The following is a 13,444-nucleotide window of genomic DNA, read 5'->3' on the forward strand; positions in this document are numbered from 1 at the left end:
TTAGCCCATGGGTACCATGCTGGTGGTGCTGTGGGTTAAACCACAGAGCCTAGGACTTGCCGATCAGAAGGTCGGCGGTTTGAATCCCCGTGACGGGGTGAGCTCCTGTTGCTCGGTCCCTGCTCCTGCCAACCTAGCAGTTCGAAAGGACGTCAAAGTGCAAGTAGATAAATAGGTACCACTAGCAGGAAGGTAAACAGCGTTTCCGTGTGCTGCTCTGGTTCGCCAGAAGCGGCTTAGTCATGCTGGCCACATGACCCGGAAGCTGTACGCTGGCTCCCTTGGCCAATAAAGCAAGATGAGCGCCGCAACCCCAGAGTTGGCCACGACTGGACCTAATGGTCAGGGGTCCCTTTACCTTTACCATGCTGGTAACTTCAAGCTTAAAGCACAGGCACTACATGTCTATGATTAAATAGGAAGGAGGGTATTTAAAAGGATCTGCGTGTAGTAAGGCTTCAGTGACCCTCTGCCCTTGTTCTGTCAAGGCAAATGCTATTTAGCAGCTGGAAATTTAACGTCCTGCCATCTGTTCTTTTGGAAGGTAGATATAGAAGGATTCTGGATCTGTCCATGTAAGAGTGGTCGAATAAAAACAGTGAGCTGTGTTCTATTTCATTGTATATTTTATTCAGATTCCAGAGCCTCTCTCATAACGCCCCTTGTATGAAAAGTGTCAGGGAGGACAGAGGAATGCTATTTAAATTACCTCTTGTCCGACCAGAATTCGTACGTCGCTAGAAATGTAGCTAGATTTTGTGCAACAGCCGTAAGTCAAAGAAAGCAAAAGAATACACAGCTGCATAAATCGTCATAAACCGCTACAGTTCTTAGTTAAATCTCTTACTCTTTTAAACTTTTATGGCGTTTTATTCTCTCTGGATGCATATTTCAAGTACATTCCATTAGTATATTGATTGTTAAATCCCATATCAATCATTTTTGTTTACGTAGAGCAGTGTTTCCCAACCTTGGGTCTATAGCTGTTTTTGGACTACAACTCCCATCATACTTAGCGAGCAAGACCAGTGATCAGGGATGATGGGAAGTGTAGTCCAAAAACAGCTAGAGACCAAAGGTTGGGAAACACAGACGTAGAGAATTATGCAGAAATTCTGGTTTAATATGCTGGTTGTTTGCCGTAATAAACATTGATTGATTGATATTTAGCTGCTACAGTAGATGGAACTCTGGTGTGTGGCAGCCTAAGGCAGTTTCTTATTTCCTTGAGTGATGCCGTTAAAATGCATCATCTAAGGCAGAGCTAGGCAGGTGGTAGGTTGGGAACTACTGGTAAATCTCTGGATCGCCTACAGGAGGCGGTCCAAAGTTTCCCATAATCTACTGGCGGCAAAGTAAAGTGGTGAGCTCTCCGTCTGGGATGGCAAGCCATGATCTGCTTTGTACATCTTCCCAGGCCTCAGAGCTTTCTTCCTCTGCAGGTGATGGAGACAATCGACTGGCTTTCCGACTACTTCCTTAAGCTGCGCTTGTCTTCGCAAGACTTCCGGAGCTTTGGCCTGTTCTCCAAGTGGGCTCCCTACATAGACGAAGTGACCTGCTTCGAGGAGTATCTCGTCAACCGCCTGGTGGACTCGGAAGTCGCCAACTTGGCACGAGAGCCAGTCGGCAGCGGCAGGACTCTGGAAGGTAACACACAGGCAAGAGTGTAGAACTCTACAGTTCTACAATTTTACCTCTTTTGAAGAAAGTGGTTAGAAGTTTGTGCTGTAAAAATATCTCTGCTATGTTGCACATGTGTTTTTTTCTCCGCCTTCCCAGCGCTGCGCTCTTTGCATTTGGTCATCACCAGACTTTTTAGGCCTTGGATCCTGGTTTTGGAGAGAGAAGACGCAAGGTGAGCTGGAAGTCGAAGGGAGGAAACATTTCATGTGTCTGTGTCTGTGAAAGGGCATTTGTGTGATTCCGTTTGCGATAATCAGTCAGCTCCTCGTTTATTTCTTTTTTGGGGGAAAAATGGTTTATTGAATTTTAATAACGATGAGCAAGTTATAGAAAAAAGGAAAGGAAAGAAAAATGGTCTTTAATTTTTTTAAAAAATAAACACTAAGCTGTCACAATTGCCAATAAGGAAAGCAATAGGATACAGCTGTGTGATTTACTGAATCAATAATGAAACATACCTGGAGGAAAATGATATATATTTGATACAATTCTTTGACTCCAATTACAAAAGGTTCCATGGTCTAAATTAAAATAATTACAAGTGTTTATTAAGAGATTTTTAAAAATAACCTTGGATTGTACTCAGAATCCCGAAACTTTGGTCCCTGGACACTCTTTGCTAATTGATATGAATGTATGTTTTTATCTACAGCTCTGTTAAGAATACAGTCGTACCTTGATTTTCGAACAGCTTAGTTCTCGAACGTTTTGGCTCCTGAATGCTGCAAAGACTGTTCTGGTTTGCGAACCATTTTTGGAAGCCGAACGTCCGACGCTGCTTCCGTGGCTTCCAATTGGCTGCAGGAAGCTTCCTGCAGCCAATCAGAAGCCACGCTTTGGTTTCTGAACATTTTGGAAGTCGAACTGACTTCCGGAACGGATTCCGTTCGACTTCCAAGGTACGACTGTATTGTATATTTACTTAATGAGCATGCTTCCTCTTAAATACTGTGTATTTCTCTTTTTGCATTTCCTGTGCTACACTGGGATAGATGGCCCACAATGGTCTGAATTGGCACAAGGCAATTTTATAAGCTTATATTGGTTGACCTCTTGAAACTGTGGCAGGGTGCCAGGAAGCAGGTGGAGGGTAGTGGCTGTTGTCTAAAATCTCTCTTACCTCTCTCCCTCTCCCTGCATTTTGTTCCTTAATCAAGCAAACAGACCTGTTACCCCTGGCTGGAGAGCGACACACCTGTGGCTTCAAATATGGTGCAGTTATACGCAGGCAGCATAGGAGTTCTGCACGAAAGCTTTAAAGGTAGGCAAAAGTCCATACTGGCAGCCATTAAATATATCCTTTAATATTCATACCCACCATGAATGTTTCCCTTCCTTAGCCTTTTTCTGAATTGCACATTATTTGTGTGTGGATTTCGTTCCCACTTGTGCTATCCATGCTGCTGGGAAGGTGTTCATCCATCCAATTTCTCCAACAGGCGAGGCTTATTATTATTATTAAGAAGAAGCTTGTTAGTTGCTTGCCATTCGAAGGTCTCCAAACAACGTAACAGCAATACACACACGCAACACATAAGAGAAGGCAAAAAAAGTGGGGGTCATTCATTTTTTTCTTTTCTTTTTAAAAAAGTATTTCTACTTTTCAGATTTATACATTTCACTGATTTTACAATCATTTGGACGTTTTGAAACTTGACTTCCTTCCCCCACTTTCTGCGGTTCCTAAAATTTATTTTTAATATCTTCTGCATATCCAAATTAGCTTAACCTGTTCATTTATTCATCTTCTTTAAATATATACTCTCATGAAACTGCAGGTGATTACAGTAACTCTGCCAGTGCTTTTATCTGTTTACAATTTATCTGTAAACATTCAATAAACCATTTCCGTTCTTTTATAAAAAGTTTGTTATCTTGATTTCTTATTCTTCCGGTAAGTTTCACCATTTCTGCATATTCCATAATTTTTGTACCCATTCTTCCTTTGCTGGGACTTCTGCCTCATTTTTGGGTGAGTCACATTCTAGCCGCTGTAGTCGCATACATGAATAAGTTTCTATATGTTTTAGGTAGTCCTGTCCCTATAATTCCCAACAGAAAAGCTTCTGGGTTTTTTTTTAAACGAACACTACTTTAAACATCCTTTTCATTTCATTATATATCATTTCCCAGTAAGCCTTAACCTTACTATAAGACCACTACATATGATAAAAGAACAACAACGGGAAGGCTGTTAGAATTCCTGCTCCATGATTTTTATCTATCACATGACGGTATATGTTTTGACTCCACAGAGTGGGAAGTGACAGAGACAGGATGTTTGTGTTACTGTGTTCCGTGAAGTGGGATTATTGTCCTTTTTCTCTTTGCTGTCTGATGCTAGAGAGAGAGGGAGCCATGTTGCAGTGCTTCGTGTGTGTTTATATGTAAATAAAGTAGATTAGCCAAAATGCTGAGTTGCTGAGGTCTGTTACGCAAGCTGTGAAGACTCTGCGGATCCTTAAGTGTGCCGGTGTCGGTTGGCATCGGTCGCTGTGATGTTCGGGCAGAAGAAAGCCTTTGAAGCTCCCAAACGCTCGACCAGGAGGGAGAGAACATTCCAGTCGGGCATGTGTCTCTGCCAGGGTCCTACTCGAGTGTAGGCTGAGCTCCTGACCAAGGCTACCTTATCTGATTCTATGGGACATCTTGTGGGCTTCCTATAGGCAAGTGGTTGGCAGGAACCTGGGCTAAATTTGCCATTTCCATTTTCCAGATAAACTGCTGCCAAGCCACCACGGGCCACTTTGGCTCCACCTGATGCACTATTGCGAGACGTGTACGGCCCCCAAAATGCCGGAGCACATTCTCTACACGTTCCACGCCGAGTTTGGACGCCTTCCCTGGAGGGAGATGCATCCGGACCGGCAACTCATGGAAGAATTCTTTAAAGTAAGAGTCAGGTGCTTTGGATAGAGAGCCATAGCAAGGGAGGGGGAACGGGGAAGGAAGTTTGGAAGGAGCTCCCTGTCCTCTTCAGGCGGTGCAATTCAGGGGGCAGGTTATGCAACAGAGCCCTGAACTTGGGATGGTGAATGTGTGGTCCTCCCAGTGGGTCAAGAAGTGGGAAAGTCTGTTGGGCTTAATGAGGATCTGTGAGCCAGAAATTCCCCACCCTAGTTACTATTGGCTCCCAGTACGTTTCCAAGCACAATTCAAAGTGTTGGTGCTGACCTTTAAAGCCCTAAACGGTCTCGGCCCAGTAGACCTGAAGGAGCGTCTCCACCCCCATCGTTCAACCTGGACAATGAGGTCCAGCTCTGAGTGCCTTCTGGTGGTTCCCTTCCTGCAGTTCTCTTCAGAGTGTGTTCAAGGAAATTGTGGGTTCCTCAAATGCCTGATAGGGGTTTGTCAATGAGCAGAACAGCAAGGTTCCTTGTAAGACAGTTTCCCACTGCTACCACTGCGTATCTGCAGGGTGAGCACCTCTGGGAGGCATTCCCAAATTTTGCCAGCACCTTCCCTGAACTGTACACCTGGAGAAGAGGGGTGAGGAACCAAATACTGTCCTTCTGCCCTCTCCCCTTTCAGACGTCCAGCGCCGAGGGCCTTCTGGCGGTTCCCTCCCTGCAAGAAGCGAGGTTACAGGGAACCAGGCAGAGGGCCTTCTTGGTAGTGGCACCAGCCCTGTGGAACTCCCTCCCACCAGATGTCAAAGAAATAAACAACTATCTGACTTTTAGAAGGCATCTGAATGTAGCGCCTTTTTGAGAAGCTTTTAATGTTTTATGTTTTATCTTGTTTTTAATATCCTGCTGGAAGCTGCCCAGGGTGGCTGGGGAAACCCAGCCAGATGGGCGGGGTATAAATAATAAATTGTTGTTGTTCTTTCCTTTTCACTTTTCCAGGTTGAGAGAGGCAGTCCCAAAAGCTGCTTCCTCTTCCTGGGCTCGGTTCTATGCGAGATCAACTGGGTCAGCGTCCTCTCTGATGCATGGAACCCCAACCCGCCTCCGGGAACTCAGGACATGATTGTGTGCCTGCTTTATATGGTGGTCCTTCTGGCAAAGGAAGAGCAACTTATAACCAGGGAGGTATGTCCCAGGACTAAGCAGCTCCCCCCCCCCCCGGCCCAACGGTTGTCCGCTAGACCCTCCCTCCCGAATTGAGCTTCTCAGACGTTTTCCTGTGCCAACCAAAGTTGGTACTGATTTCTGCTGCACAAACGGTTGCACGGAAAAATTCCATATCCCGCAGCAGCAGGAAGATGCTACTCTCCAGATCTCTTTCCACAGGACTCTCCTTGGGCCATGGCAGCTCACCGGTCCTACAATCCTAGAATCCTAGAATCATACGAGTTGGAAGAGACCACAAGGGCCATCGAGTCACCATCAGAGCACTCCTGACATATGGTTGTCAAGCCTCTGCTCTGCACATTGCAGAATTGCTTTTGCCCTGCTGGAATATGTCCTTGAAAGGGAATGTTCATGGGCCCAAATCTCTCTTGAACGCTTTTTTTTTTGGGGGGGGGGGCGGTTCAAAACTGCAAAAATCTGATCTTTTATTTCCCTTCTCTTTCCCTCCCCTCCCCTTTTATGAAGATCACCCGCTCTGAGACTCCACAGCTAATTCTCCCCTGGCCTCCTCGTGGGCCCAAGTAGGACCAATTCATCCAGCTAGCCCTGGGGATTATCTAATTGATTTTATTGTTATTCATGTTTTTATGCTGTATTTTATGATGCTTTTATAATTAAGTGTTTTAGATGTGTTGTTAGCCGCCCTGAGCCCAGTTTTTGAACCGTGAAGGGCGGGGTTTAAATAAAAAAATATTATTATTATTATTAATAATAATAAGCAGAGGCTTAGCTGGAATGTATGCCACAGGTCAGGTAAAGGCACCAACGAGGTTGAGAGGTTGTCAGCAAGGCTGAAAAGGAAAGTCAAGGAGGCTGTTAGGGCAAAGAAGACTTACTTATTCAGAAATGGTGTTGTGGTGTTCTGTTCTATACTCATTGAAGTTAATCCCCATGACAACCTTAGGCCCATTGATTTCAGGAGGTCTGCTCTGAGTGAAGGTTAAAGGTAAAGGGACCCCTGACCATTAGGTCCAGTTTTGGCCGGCTCTGGGGTTGTGGCGCTCATCTCGCTTTATTGGCCGAGGGAGCCAGTGTACAGCTTCTGGGTCATGTGGCCGGCAAACCAGAGCAGCGCACGGAAACTCTGTTTACCTTCCCACCAGAGCGGTACCTATTTATCTACTTGCACTGGCATGCTTTCGAACTGCTAGGTTGGCAGGAACAGGGACCGAGCAACGGGAGCTCACCCTGTCGTGGGGATTCGAACCGCCGACCTTCTGATCGGCAAGTCCTAGGCTCTGTGGTTTAACCCAAAGTGCCACCCGTGTCCCGAGTAAAGGTTAGCTGAAGGCAAAGTGTGGTTCTTTGGTTGACTGAACCATGAACGAGATCTCAATTCCCCCCCCCCCCCAAACGTCAGGAGTCTCCGCTGCTGAACCTCCTGGGCCAGACCAGCTCCCTCCCTTGGCAGCACGTCAGCGTTTTGTCCTATCAGAGCATCATCGGCTACTTCAACACCCACTATCCTCCGTCTATCATCCTGGCCAAGGAGCCGGCAGCTGAGCTGATCGTCAAGCTGCTCAAGGCGTCGGCGGGCTTCGGCGCTTCCTCCGACAGCCACATGCATCTGGTAAGGACAGCCCTGTGTGGGTGGGGACAGTGGTGGAATTGGGGGTCTCAAAATCAGCCCTGTGCGAGGCCAAAATTTGGCTCCCCTCACCGCCTCTCGCCGTCCATTCTGCCTCATAGTTGCGGCTTCCCCGAGGCTCTGCAACCAAACTGGCCCCCGATCTCCCAAATCTGCTTCTGGTGGGGATGAAAGAGACGCTCCACCTTGTGGTTTCTGTGCTACGAGATCGCCTCGCCCCACAGGCACCCATTTGCCAGCTTAAATTGGCCAAATTAGTGCCTACAGGTGCTACACAATGCAATTCTGCATTTGTAAGGGCTCAACCTTTTAGTTGTTGTTGTTGTTTAGTTGTGTCCGACTCTTCGTGACCCCATGGACCAGAGCCCGCCAGGCACTCCTGTCTTCCACTGCCTCCCGCAGTTTGGTCAAGCTCATGTTGGTAGCTTTGAGAACACTGTCCATCCATCTTGTCCTGTGTCGTCCCCTTCTCCTTGTGTCCTCCATCTTTCCCAACATCAGGGTGTTTTCCAGGGAGTCTTCTCTTCTCATTAGGTGGCCAAAGTATTGGAGTCTCAGCTTCAGGACCTGTCCTTCCAGTGAGCACTCAGGGCTGATTTCCTTCAGAATGGAGAGGTTTGATCTTCTTGCAGTACATGGGACTTTCAAGAGTCTCCTCCAGCACCATAATTCAAAAGCATCCATTCTTCGGCGATCAGCCTTCTTCATGGTCCAGCTCTCACTTCCATACATCACTATTGGGAAAACCATAGCTTTAATTATACGGACCTTGTTTGGCAAGGTGATGTCTCTGCTTTAATGCCATTCTGCCATTGTAAGAGCTCAACTTTTTAGTGGCAGTGACTAAACTTTCAAACTCCCGGACTACTGACATCAAGCAGGCACCGTCACATTTCGGCATCTGATAGAAACATTTTTTTTAATTTAAAAATTTATTAATTTAACATAATTATTACAAAATATAAGCAAAATATTGCAAATACACATATATATCAGATAAACACACATACATAAAAAAGAGTGGAAGAGAAAAAAAGAATAAAAGGAAAAAGAAGAAATAGAAAGAAAAAAGAAGAAAAGTTGGAAGAATTTCTTCCAAATTTATTCTACAAATATCTCAATATGAAAATATTAATAAAATTTCATTGATTGACTTCCATCGCTTACATTGCACTTCCTATATACATTTTTAAGCAAAATAAAAAATAAAAAATAGAAATGTTTTTGTTTAGGCAAGTCTACCCAGGGATGGTGCAAGTTTTAATGTGGGTTTTTAAAAAAATAAATAAATCTGTAGCCGTACCTTGGTTTTCGAGCAGAATGCGTTCCAGCAGTCCATTTAACTCCCGGAACCATTCGAAAACCAAGGCACAGTTTCCGATTGGCTGCAGGAACGTCCTGCAGCCATTCGGAAGCCGCACAGGATATTCGGCTTCCGAAAATCGTTCAGAAACCGGAACACTCACTCCTGGGTTTCATCATTTGGGAGCCGATTTGTTTGGGAGCCAAGGCGTTTGAGATCCAAGGCACAACTGTATTGTTATTCTAACTTATAGAAAGTCTTAGGTTGTCGCTGTTAGTTGTTCTTATTAGTATTTTTACCTTTCTTCGGAAACCACTTTGAAGTTTTAATATACACGCTTAGAATTAAGCGATGTATGAATTTTATGAAACAAATAAATTTAGAGCAGCTCCTTTGAAGAACAGGGAGGCGGTGAGCTAACTGTTTCCCCCTTGGCTTTTCCTAGGATGCAACCCTCAAATGCAGGGCTTACATTCGCCAGGTTGTCCATTTCCTCAGCATCCTGGAGCAAAATGGGAAGATAACCCTGCCTTCTCTGGAGCAAGAGATGTCAAAGCTGTTGGATGATATTACCATCTTTAACCCTCCAGGTTGGTCTCTATGTGTCTGTAGCTTGTGGAGTTGCAGAGAGAAGGGTGCTGTTCTATATGTCGCTTGAAATTTAAGAATAGATTTATGAAAGATTTAGAAAATGTATGGCTTAGAATATTTGTATGAGATTGTATGGGGGAAATATGGAATAACAGATACAATCTTGCTTTAAATGTATATAGGAAGTGCAGTGTAAGCGATGGAAGTCAATCAATGAAATGTTAGGATTGAGATATTTGTAGAATAAATTTGGAAGAAATTCTTCCAACTTTTCTTCTTCTTTTTTCTTTCTTTCCTTCCTTTTTTCTTTTTTTGATCTTTTTTATATGTGTGTGCTTATCTGAAATATATATGTATGTATTTGCAATATTTTGCTTATATTTTGTAATAATTATGTTAAATAAAATTATATTTAAAAAAAATAAATTTAAGAACAGGACGCTGGACTAGATGGGTTGCTGGCCTGATCCAGCACGCCCTTCTTATGATCTCAGGATCTTTGGTCCAATCCTGCTGACCCCTTTTTATGTCCTTTGGGCTGTAACTGCGTGGCTGAGCACCCGTTTCATGTGGAGCACATCTCTGTCGCCTTTCAGGGCAAAGCCTGGCGACCTACGAAAGATAATTGAAACCATCAGACTGTTTTCAAAATAAAAAACAAACCAATCCAATTAGGAAAACTCCAAAACAAAACAGCCGTGGGTGTTAAAACCCCAGTTCTCTGTACTCTTAATAGAGCACAGCTTGGAACAAATAGCTTTTAAAAACGAACCTTTAAAATGGGTGAGTCGCCTTTTTAGGGGGGCTGAGGGCCACATTAACTCATGGCCAGCCTTCTGGGGGCCAAAGTGCAAAGTGGGCTTGGCAAGAATGAAATATTTCAAGGCTGCCTTATAAAAGACTTTCCCATTAGCTACTTTACAGTATTTAAAACCATTTTTCTTATTCAATTAAGTGAAAAAGGACACATTTGGGGCAGCTTCAAACCTTAAATAATCTCCTGCTGCGAGCTATAAGTACAAAGTTTCCAAGGCCACATTTTCATGGTTCTGTGGCCCCATTTTGGGGGTCACAGTATTACAGAGGGGACCTATGGTGTGTCATTTTTTAAATAAAAAATAAACATTTTAATGGATTTTGAGGGGGAGGTTTAGGGAAGGTACGCAAATCTTTTGGGAAGGGCTGTATATGGCAGGTTTGTTGTCGTTTAGTCGTGTCCGACTCTTCGTGACCCCCTGGACCAGAGCACACCAGGCCCTCCTGTCTTCCACTGCCTCCCACAGTTTGGTCAGACTCATGTTAGTAGCTTCGAGAACACTGTCCAACCATCTCGTCCTCTGTCGTCCCCTTCTCCTTGTGCCCTCCATCTTTCCCAACATCAGGGTTTTTTCCAGGGAGTCTTCTCTTCTCATGAGGTGCCCAAAGTATTGGAGTCTCAGCTTCAGGATCTGTCCTTCCAGTGAGCACTCAGGGCTGATTTCCCTCAGAATGGATAGGTTGGATCTTCTTGCAGTCCCTGGGACTCTCAAGAGTCTCCTCCAGCACCAGAATTCAAAAGCATCCATTCTTCAGCGATCAGCCTTCTTTGTGGTCCAGCTCTCACTTCCATACATCACAACTGGGAAAACCATAGCTTTAACTATACAGACCTTTGTTGGCAAAGGTCTCTGCTTTTTAAGACGCTGTCTTATGGCAGGTTAGCCTCTCCTATTTTAAGATTTAACAAAAGTGAGGCCCGGCAGACATTTTGGAGGAAGTTCTAGAGGAATAAGGCTGCTGCAGAAAAGGCCCCGCACCCCAACTTTAAGGGTCTCTGGTGTTCAGGACTGGAACGTACATGGAGTCCTGCTGCCTCCCGTTATTGGTAGTACAGTGGTACCTTGGTTCTTGAACATAATCCGTTCCGGAAGTCCGTTTGACTTCCAAAACATTTGAAAACCAAGGCACGGCTTCCGATTGGTGCAGGCGACCCAGAAACAATAGCTGACAGCAGCATCGGACGTTCTGCTTCCGAAAAATGTTCAGTAATAATAATAATTTATTATTTGTACCCCATCCATCTGGCTGGGTTTCCCCAGCCACTCTGGGCAGCTTCCAACAAAGATTAAAAATATATCAAAAACAGGAACACTTCTGGGTTTTTGGTGTTTGGGAGCCAAAATGTTTGAGTACCAAGGCATTTGAGAAGCAAGGTTCCACTCTACTGAGCAAGATGGCATCTTCAGAAGTTGATAGGGGGTGAAACTAGAAATTCAACAAATTTCTGCTCGTTTTGCAGTACTGGGGTTCAGCGGAGCTGTTTTTCACCAGTGCTGGCAGAGCGCTAGATCTCATGAATCTCCGTTGGTGTAGTAGACGGGAACAATACTGTATATGTGTAATTTACAATTAATAAAGATTTTTTTAAAAAAAAATCTCATGAATCTCAGCCCTGCGCTTTATGCAGAAAAGCCACCCTTCCTCTTTCCTTCCTGTGATTTCAAATGTTTTGCTTGATTGTTTTTTTAATTAAAGAAAAATACAAACCTTTTGCTTGCTGCCTTTGCAGACACGGACATGCACTCTCGCCACCTGGCCTTAAGCAGCCTTTTCACAGAAGCCCTGACGATGATGAATAACGCCAGCGTCGCCACAGCAGAGTCTCTGCGCGTCAGTCTGCGAGGCTGGATCGACGGTGCCGTGCATGGTTTAGGGGTGATGCCTCTCTTAACAGCTGCGTGCCAGAGTCTGGCGTCGGTCCGGCACATGGCAGAGACCACGGAAGCCTGCGTCACGGCTTATTTTAACGAAGGTGAGAGAGAGGAACATAGCTGTCAACCATCCCTTATTTGGCGGGACAGTCCCTTATCCCAGCGTTGTGTCCCGCTGCTGTCCCTTATTGATGATGTCCCTTAAATTTCCCGGGTTTCAAAGGAAGCAGCTCCTCTCCCTCCCTCCCTGCTGGCCAGGGAGGAGGGAGGCTCCAACTGTGTTGCTTGGCTGCGTTGCTCACCCAATAAGGAGTCTAAGAACGACTGGGGGGTGGAGCTTGCATGGCTTGTGTCGATCAAATCGGCCTCGTTGCCTGGGGACTCGCCTTTGCTCAGCGCTTCCCAGCAGAGAGGGGACGGTGGTTTTCCTTGCTGCATCCCCTTTGCCGGGTTGCTGTGCTGTGGGAACCACCGCTTGAGGCTTTGTTTGGCTGCTGGCTGGGCTTTCCGCCTTTGGCTCGGAGGGGCTCAGAAGTTGAACATACCTGTGCTTGGAAAATCCCTTACTTTGGCTGCTGATCCCTTATTTTCGAGGCTGCTGGTCCCTTATTTTCAAATCTGTAAGTTGACAGCTATGGAGAGGAAGGCTTTTGAGTATCCTTCCTCGTGACTCACTGTCGACTCAGGATGGCCCTGCCTGTCTGTCTAGGGATGGCAGTTTGCACCCAGTGAAGCTGTCCTGTTAGCGCCGTGGTTCTCAACCTGTGGGTCCCCAGATGTTGTTGGACTGCAACTCCCATCATCCCTGAGCTCTGGCCTTGGTAGCTAGGGGCGATGGGAGTTGTAGTTCAACAACATCTGGGGACCCACAGGTTGAGAAGGGCTGTGTTAGTGCAAGGACTTCTGCCTTTGTGATGATACCTCATAGAATTGTAGCGTTGGAAAGGACCTGGATGTTGTTTTAAGTGTACAGGTTTCAGCATCCCAAGAACCTAAGGATTTAAACAAAAAGCCAAGCTTCTAGTCCTTATGTTACCAAGATTGTAGCTGGCACCCATCTGTCTCAGAAGACAATAGAAGAGTATGCCTTTGTGGGTTGAGGTCAAACTGTTGGAAGGTCACAAGGCCTGCTGTGGCTGTAGAGACCAATATGCGAGAGACATGTTTTGTTGCAGCTGGGGCAGATGGAGGAGTCCAGTTGTGCTGCTGCAGATGCCCCATGGCGTTTCTTCTCTCTGCGCTCTCTGTTCGGTGCTTGCAGGCTTTTCCCTGAGGAGGGAGAAGGGCAGCCCATCCTTGAAAGGGAGTGCGGCTCTTGGGGGCTTTTCCGCGAGGTGGGGGAAGAGACTGAGACTCTCTTTAAAGAGCTGCGCGGAGCATGTGTGTGGCTCTTGGGGGCTTTCTCCCTCCTCGGGGAAAAGCCTGTAAGCGTCGCGCACACACTCTATGCGGCTTGTGAAAGGGAGCGCTGAGCAGAGCCTGGGATTCATACAGGCCTTGCTCTGCGCTC

At 45.7% G+C, this 13,444-nt stretch overlaps 1 protein-coding gene across 1 annotated transcript in view; it reads left to right on the forward strand.

Annotated features, from left to right (window-relative positions):
* Positions 1-13,444, forward strand: part of EPG5 (ectopic P-granules 5 autophagy tethering factor) — a 77,526-nt gene that overhangs the window by 54,148 nt on the left and 9,934 nt on the right. Inside the window, exons 33-40 of the mRNA XM_083702535.1 lie at positions 1,443-1,650; positions 1,783-1,858; positions 2,844-2,947; positions 4,403-4,578; positions 5,535-5,720; positions 7,123-7,332; positions 9,099-9,243; positions 11,793-12,035. Of these exons, the coding sequence (XP_083558661.1) occupies positions 1,443-1,650; positions 1,783-1,858; positions 2,844-2,947; positions 4,403-4,578; positions 5,535-5,720; positions 7,123-7,332; positions 9,099-9,243; positions 11,793-12,035 (1,348 nt within the window). The remainder of the gene's footprint in view (positions 1-1,442; positions 1,651-1,782; positions 1,859-2,843; positions 2,948-4,402; positions 4,579-5,534; positions 5,721-7,122; positions 7,333-9,098; positions 9,244-11,792; positions 12,036-13,444) is intronic.

The sequence above is a fragment of the Podarcis gaigeae genome (genome assembly GCF_964106915.1).
Source record: "Podarcis gaigeae genome assembly, chromosome: 11".
Taxonomy (NCBI): domain Eukaryota; kingdom Metazoa; phylum Chordata; class Lepidosauria; order Squamata; family Lacertidae; genus Podarcis; species Podarcis gaigeae.